The sequence below is a fragment of the Sinocyclocheilus anshuiensis genome, unplaced genomic scaffold (genome assembly GCF_001515605.1).
Source record: "Sinocyclocheilus anshuiensis isolate Anshui unplaced genomic scaffold, SAMN03320099.WGS_v1.1 scaffold3933, whole genome shotgun sequence".
Classification (NCBI taxonomy): domain Eukaryota; kingdom Metazoa; phylum Chordata; class Actinopteri; order Cypriniformes; family Cyprinidae; genus Sinocyclocheilus; species Sinocyclocheilus anshuiensis.
The window spans coordinates 34,656-43,388 of NW_015547857.1; the positions used below are offsets into that span (position 1 = coordinate 34,656).

At 37.1% G+C, this 8,733-nt stretch overlaps 1 protein-coding gene across 1 annotated transcript in view; it reads left to right on the forward strand.

Annotated features, from left to right (window-relative positions):
• The window catches only part of LOC107704668 (potassium channel subfamily K member 5-like), an 11,511-nt gene extending 9,595 nt beyond the window's left edge, over positions 1–1,916 (forward strand). Inside the window, exon 5 of the mRNA XM_016507655.1 lies at positions 883–1,916. Coding sequence (XP_016363141.1) covers positions 883–1,799 — 917 coding nt within the window. The 3' untranslated portion in view covers positions 1,800–1,916. The remainder of the gene's footprint in view (positions 1–882) is intronic.
• Positions 1,917–8,733: the final 6,817 nt, after the last annotated feature.

The window sequence follows — 8,733 nt, forward strand, 5'->3', positions numbered from 1 at the left end:
CGATTTTTAGCTTTAGGCATTTAAATTTAAGCATGTTTAGCTTAGTTAACGGAAGGCTACCTGCTGCCATCAAAGCAAGTGTAGTTACTGCATTCACAGGCTCCTCGGATGCTCTCATTTCCCGAGTTGTGCTTTTAAGTCGGAATGTGAAAACAACATGGGCACTCTCGTTACTACAAAGATGTGTTGGATTTGTATTATTAGAGCTTTCCGACTCGAGTTCACGTGCATTTTCTCAGTCGGGAAATTGTTTTTCACGTGCGGTGCCAGTGATGATGCTTCTTACGCCCGTTTCGGAGAACCAGAAATGAGGCACCGAAATCTGCATTCGGATTTGGTTCTAGTACATACCGGTTACATAGGTTCCCAAACCAGGCTAAAATGTTTTTCGTCAGGATGCTCTTAGTGGTGCAGGTTTAAAAGCTCCTGAGCACCTTAGAGGGCGGTTTAAAAATTATTTTATCACCTGAAGTGGAACAGACGCTCACAGGCCTTCTTCACAAGGGTCTCGATGTTACAGGATTATGTCAGGTCATTAACATAATGTGCTAAACATGTTAGCAACAATGTTAAATTATTATCTATGCCTAGCTAGCTGCCTGATTTTCTTACTGCATTTATATAACCATCAAACTTTAAACCTTTTTTCAAAAAGATTTGTCAAGCCACCATCAAAGTTTGTCCTGTCAAGCTTTACTTCTCTAAGATATACACAAACAGCCATATTAAACTCAACAATGGTCTAGTCACTTTTGGGAAATTCAGTGTCTCCAAGTGTAGGCATATAGGCATATTAGAGTTAATCATAAATGTATAAATTGTACATTTTTGACAGATTTTGATATAAATTTGCTAACTATTTTCACTGTCTGTTTTGTTTAGGTGTTGACCCCAATGCTGACTACCCTACTCTGTATCGGTATTTTGTAGAGGTGTGGATTTATCTTGGTCTGGCATGGCTGTCTTTGTTTTTCAATTGGAAGGTGCGCATGGTTGTGGAGGCTCACAAAGCTCTAAAGAAACGCCGTAAAAGGCGCAAACTTTCTCTGGATGAGCTACAGGCAAGTCACAAGACCCTACATCTGCCACCAACTCCCAATGATGTCAACATCTTTAGCTTCCTGTCCAGGAAAAAAGAAGATTACAATGACTTAATCAAGCAGATAGGTGTTGAGAAGGAAGGAGAAGATCAATGTGTCAGCTTCATCACTGGAAGCAAGAATAAAGCACCAAACCGCTCAAAGAGCTGCAGTGATAGTTATTCCATTAATGGAAATTACATTATCAGTCTAGACCACTCACCTCGACAGAAACGCCACTATAGCTTCAGTGATAGAGTTAATGTAGCTCTCTCAAAATCCAACAGTTACCTTCTTAGCCAAGAGGAATGTCTTCTCATGAATGAAATGCATGGGGAAGAAGAGACAGACACTGACCTAGACTGTATAAGAATGTATGGGAATCAGTTGGACAAGGAGGCAGGAGAGAAACACAAATGTCTAGAACATGGAGGATGCAGCGATGGCCGGATCACATGGGACTCCAAAAGTTACCAGACCCTCATGTTTCCCAATGCCAACATTACCTTTATTGATGAAGAGAATTTGCTAAACAACAACCTGGAGAATGATGATAATGACTTTATGCCTAAGTTTTCAACTGCTGATGAGACCGATTTCAAAGAGGAACAAGGCTCGGAATCTGAGACCTCCGTATTCACCACAGATGGGTCGGACCATGGCCACTCCTATGAACAGCTGGTGGAAGAGTATTCCAAAGAGGACAACACTGACATTTGATTCTGTCTCCTTTCTTAAACCTCAGTAAAGTTTTTGTTTCATGAAAAACCCGAAATGATGGTGAAAACTATAGAAATATAAGGTTTTACACACAGCCCTTTTCCCAATCACTCCTTTCAAATGTGATTTTGCATAACCATTTCTTTTTTTTTTTTTTTTTGCAAGTGTACGACAGATGCGTCTAAACTGGATTAACAATGCATATTCACTGCATGTTTTTCCACCATATTGGTGGATTTTTTTTCTTTCTTTTTTAGATAGAAAAAAATACTGTCAATTTGTCAGCTTAATCCTTATCGGATGTTAAACATATTTTTATTGTCTTCCATTTTAGCTCAAGATATTTTTTTGGGGGGGGGGGTAACCATGTTGACCTTTTAGATTTTAGCTTTTTTTTTTTTAATGTTATGTCATTATTTGACTTTTTAATATTGCAATTTTTATTCCAAGTCTCTTTTTTATGCAGGCATTGTTTTAATGTCCCTAAATTGTGTTAACTCATTTCCAAATATAATCTCAAATATTTATGATCTTCTGAACTGTCAATACGATGATAATCCACACTGAAAAACTCTATGGGCTTTCCTCTGTGTCCCTGTCAAGTCAAGAAAATGGGAGTTGAATCGGCCCAAGATAACAGGAAATCAGCCAAGATAACAGGAAATTATTACAGTGTTAGTTTTACTAACATAATAATGACTGTTTTGGTGTCTGACTCATGTGTTGACATTATGCTGGTTTTATGTTGACAAAACCAACATACAAAATTATAATTATAATTAAAACCATTATAATACCCGGGGGGCGGAATGAAAATCCAAGTTGTGGTTCCCTTCACTAAGCTTTAGCAGTGTGCTTTCTCACATGGTCTTCTTGCGTCATGCCTCTTGTGTGTAGAGAGTTGCATCCTGAGTCAGTTTCCTCTTACAGATGTAATTGTATTTTATAAAACTGCCCTCTTTTATTAATCTTTTGGATTTCTTTCTCTTTCTTTTTCTTTCTTTCTTTCTTTCTAAATGAAAGTTGATTGAACTTACAAATGCATTCTAATTTGCTACTGAATGTATTTTAATAATTGGTTTGTGCATCACATGAATACATTTTGCACCAATTTACCTTTCTTTTAATGATCTTATAATTAAAACCATTATAATACCCCGGGGGGGGGCGGAATGAAAATCCAAGTTGTGGTTCCCTTCACTAAGCTTTAGCAGTGTGCTTTCTCACATGGTCTTCTTGCGTCATGCCTCTTGTGTGTAGAGAGTTGCATCCTGAGTCAGTTTCCTCTTACAGATGTAATTGTATTTTATAAAACTGCCCTCTTTTATTAATCTTTTGGATTTCTTTCTCTTTCTTTTTCTTTCTTTCTTTCTTTCTTTCTAAATGAAAGTTGATTGAACTTACAAATGCATTCTAATTTGCTACTGAATGTATTTTAATAATTGGTTTGTGCATCACATGAATACATTTTGCACCAATTTACCTTTCTTTTAATGATCTTTAGTTTTGTCTTTTGTTCAATCATTCTCCAGTGTACACTTGACCAAGTATAAGGTTCCTTGTTGTGAGCCTGTGTTGTTGATCTGTGCTACATTTGGTTGAATGTTACATTTCAGTTGAACTTTTGCTGTGTCAGTCTCAGTTGTGTACATAGAGGGTTTTCATGAGCTCAAACTTTGAGCAAAATAGAGACCCACCCCCATTTTCTTGATTACGCTTTTTTTCAGAGATCTCTTTAACTCTCTTGAGAGAATGGTGTTTCTTAGGTAAACATTGGAAAATGGCCTGTTAGCCGCTGCCACTGTTCATACTCCTTGTATTCTTTTGTAGCCTCTTTTTAATTCGCTATGAGCTAAATTTCACAAATGATTAAAACCAGAATTTGCATTACTGGGCAAGGTTAACTAACCTTAGGTTAACCTGTCAAGTCATGGTTTTGTGCTTTGTTCATGTTGCAAACTTTCGTCCCATTCTTTCATAAAGAAAGCACAAACATTTTACCTAAATGATGTAAAGGGTAGAGTGGTTTTGATCGTTTTTCACATTGTGTTTTGATTTTGAATTTCCTGTACTTTGTTATGCTGTATTTCCATATGTATTTTAATTATTTTCTGTTAGTGCTTTTACGCTGTTCCAATTAACATTTTCATTTTGAAATAAACAGGATTCCTGTCTTTTTCTCTCTCATCTTTGAGCAGTGGTTTCAGAAAGATACTTGGCCTTCCAAAGTTCAAAGCTACATTTCATCTGAAGCAATTGTGAAATAATAGACATACCTTATTTTGTCAAAATGGTAGTTTTGTATTTGAGTTTAAATTATACTATGCAAATTATATAAATCTGTTTATTAAAACTGCAGTATATTAACTTTAAAGTATTAAAGTCTCAAAGTCAAATTTTGTCAATTTCAGTATACCATTTAAGCAGTAATGATACTAAAAACATGTCTATCTTGCATGATGAGCCATAGTCTCTTCTTTTTTTTATGACATTGTGAAGTTACAAACCTTTGTTCGTTCCACGTCATTACATGCTCACAGTTGTTCTCTGTGTGAATTACATTTCTAAAACACAAAGGCCACTCATTCAGACTTTGGGCATAAGGACAGGATGTGAAAATAGGGACATGTGTTTGTTTGTGTGATACAGCATCTAAGGAGTCGATCACTACCTTTCCGTCCAGGAAAAGTGCTAGGCTGACATTGTCCTGAATTATTACTCATATGCTGAAAAAAACTCAGATTAGAGCTTGCATCCCAGCAATACAGTGTGAGGCTACTAGAATTTTGTTCACATCTGCCCAACTGAATAACATGAACTCCTTGAGACCTAAATACACTTCTTTGAGCCCAGAGGCCAGTGTTGCTTAAAATGATCCAGTCCTAATGAGACTCCACCCTCTTTTCAAACATACTATTATTTTCTCACTAAAAACTGAGTTAGTTATTTTATTAACTAACAAGTTGTAACTTTAAAAGCTGGAGATAATTGCATTGTATATATAATACCAATTCCATCAGAAACATGCCATTGTAATATGAGGCCATAAAACTTTTCTGCTGAATTGTAAAACAGACAATCTTGATAAAGACACTCCTCAGACATGATAAAGGTTCACAAACGGTGGTAAAAATAGTTATTATTTTACATGGAATGATAAATTGTACCTCAAGGAAACATAAAAGTACAACTAAAGGTATAAAATTGTACTGCAGACAAGATATTTGGTAAATAGAATAGTAACTCCTTTTTTTTCTAGAGCATAAATGTCCAATAGTATTTTACAACTGACATTAGTGCAAAATACAAAAAAGTAAAACATGCTTTGAGGTTCCTAGACAAATTAATATGAAACATACATTTCATACTACATACATAGTTAAAGTAATATTAAGGTAATATTACATAGCTATTTTAATATAATACAGGAAGTGTTCTCTAATTTATTAAAAGACATTTTTAAAAATTAGGATAAAATTTTGAGCAACAAAGTCAGAAATTAAGAATAATTATAAATGTACTGTTATGTCATTAATGCCAAACATTCATCAATAAATCCGAAATTAGAATAATACCAATCAAATTAAACCAATAACAAAATCCATCTTTGCACTGCGGAGTTGGCACACGCCTCCTTGGAACAAATGTCACACAGCCCAATCATTTCACCATCAAGGGAAAAGCTTGTCACTGTCACGGTGCACACACACGAGGAACACGGGAACAAAGGAGCGAGGAGACACGGAGTAGAATAAATCAAAAGGGTTTTATTAACAAAGGCTGGGGATCACAGGACTCGACACATCAGGATGACGTTCAACGACTGACAAATGGACAAGAACTAGAACACTTTAAATGCACAGGAACTGATGAGGGAAAGACAAGGGACACCTGGAACTAATGACAATTAACATAGGAAACACCTGGGAACAATTAACTGGGGATTGGGAGCCCTGCCTGAGCGGAACTGGGGATCGGGAGCCCTTCCTGGGCGGAACTTGGGATCGGGAGCCCTTCCTAGGCTCGGCGGGGGATCTGAAGCCCCTCTTCAAAATGCTAGGACACATTTCTCATTACTTACAGTTAAGGTCAAAAGTTTACAGTTTCAGAATCTGCCAAATGCTAATTATTTTACCAAAATAAAAGGGATCATACAAAATGCATGTTATTGAGTATTTAGTACTGACCTGAATAAGTAGATCCATCTTTTCACACTGAGGACAAATGAGGGACTCATATGCAACCTTTACAGAAGTTTAAAACGCTCACTGATGCTCATGAAGGAAAAACGATGCATTAAGTGAAAGGGGTGAAAACTTTTGAACAGAATGGAGATGTGTACATTTTGCTTATTTTGCCTAAATATCATATTTTTTCATTCAGTACTGCTCTTCAGAGGCTACCGAAGATAGTAAAATGTTTCCAAGAAGAAAAAATAAGTAAAATTTACCCTGATCTTCTAATTCAAAAAGTTTTCACTCCCCGGCTCTTAATGTATGCTTTTTCCCTCTGGAGCATCAGTGAGCGTTTGAACCTTCTGTAATAGTTGCATATGAGTCCCTCGTCTGTCCTCAGTGTGAAAATGTCACAATCTCTGGCTGGAGTGCCTGTGAGCTTCGCTAGAGGGCACTCCACTCCAGACTCTTGCCAATTTACCCAGGACTCCATTTCCCATAATCCTTTGCACGGACTCATCAATTGCATCACCTGTCTCTCATCAGATCTCATCATCAGTTCACAGCTGTCTCACATTAGGACTTTAAAAGTAGCACACACACTCTGTCTTCGCTGGTGATAGAATGTTTAGCCCTTCCGTGTTTCCTAGTTTCCATATTCCAAAGTTTTGCCTTTCTCGTGTTTTGATCCTTGGACTGTTACCTTGTTTTTGATTGACTGCTGCCTGCCCTGATCATTGCCTGTCTTGTTGGATTACTTTTTATTTTGCCTGTGCCTTGGATGTTATTGTCTGTTGGTATCTGACCCTGCCTGTCCTGACTACACTCTTTTTAATAAAGCCTGCTATTGGATCTAGGCCTGTCGCGATAGTCAATATATCGACTTATCGCACGATATATGGAAATGAGCGTGATAATTTTTGGTGCCGCGATATATTGCAATTGATAAATTTTTTTATCATTAAAAATAATTCCCCAGCGTCCCCCACACACACACACAGAGCGGACAGCATTCAAGCTGCATGTTTCGTTCAGTTACGACAGTCAAGACGATGAAACTCTCTCCGAGAGCGCACAGTAAATTAAGTTTACAACTGTTAAAATAAAAGAATCAATAAACTACAGAACAGATTTAATACACTACGCATCAATATCTCTTCTCTTTCTGCTTTAAACTTTTCTATGTGAAGCGCTGCTGCAGCCTGCGTGCTGTGACTCCGTGTTGCTTCAAGCTCATCATTCTGCGCACGGGATGCGCATAAGCGCTTTGTGCCGCTCTGGATTGAGCCTTTCATACTGTATTATAATACTTTTCCACATGATAGGACAGAACAAATCAAGTCAAGTCAAGTCACCTTTATATTTTTATATAGCGCTTTTAACAATACAGATTGTGTCAAAGCAACTGTACAGCATTAATTAGGAAAATATTGTGTCAATAATGCAAAACGATTGCATTTGATTGAGTAAAATGATTGAGTAAAACAGAAAGGCTATTAATAATTTAATGTATAGCACAGTAATGGAGGCAGCAACATATGATAGATAGGACTCCTATCTGTCATATGTTGCTGTCTCATTACTGCTGTGCATAAAAAGAAATGTATTTTAAGTAGGGATGCACCGATACCGATACCGGGCCCGATACTGAACTCCTGTACTCGTACTTGTACTCGTTAAAATGCCCCGATACCAAACGCCGATACCACACAGCATGTGACAAGTGCCGTATTCAGACAAAGAAACACTGACAACAGAACAACAGAGAGCAGAATGGAGTTATTAGATATTATAGGATGTCTACGAAGGATGTCTACGAAGTATATGTATGCAATTAATATAATGTTAAACATTCAGTATTAACGCCTGTATAGCTGATGTGCGCGAGCTGATAAGCAAAACACGCTGAGTGGATTGAGCGTGTGGCGGCGCAGATGCGCGAGCTTGTCGAACGAATATCCCTTTCTCACAGACATCACTGTTTGTAGTTCGGTCGGATGTCAAAAACAAATGAGTAAGCCAATGCACAAGTTACTTAACGGTAAGGAGAGAGAGAGAGAGAGAGAGAGAGGGAGAACGCACTTCTGTTGCGTGATCTTTTTTGATGTTCGCTCACTTAGCAGACGCATCATTTGGATTAAAACTAAATCGTAAATATAAAACAAAATGTATAGGGGTATTTGCTATAAACATAATTTATGTTCAACTTTAAGCATAACACGACTTTATGGCGAAAGTGAAACTATCAGTCAGTGTGAAATGCGCTAGACTGTACTTGTCTCTCTCATTCTGCACAATACAAATACGTCCGCGCGTTGCGCATGTTTTGCTTGCTTTGCAGGTGATTCTGCATTATATGAGTCGCTTTGGAATATAAATCGCAGCACATTTCAGATGAAAAAAAACTACTTCTATTTCTGAAAGATTTATAACAAGTGGTTCCCTGCATTATTACAGCAAAACGCGTGATTGCAGTACTGAGCTGCAGCAGTGGAGCAGCTCTAATGCTATTAAATTAAAGATGATGTACAAAAAATAAAAAATAAATGAACAGTGAAAGTAACAAAAACTTGTAAAATACATTTTAATGGGCATAATTAATAATTACAATAACTGAAGAATATACAGTCAAACCAAAAATTATTCAGACACCAGATATAATTTTTGATATTTTTTTATTAGTGGGTGCAGGACACTATAGTTCATTTATGTAAGTGAGGATAGCAGAATAAAGTGAACTGTGACATATTATACCCAAA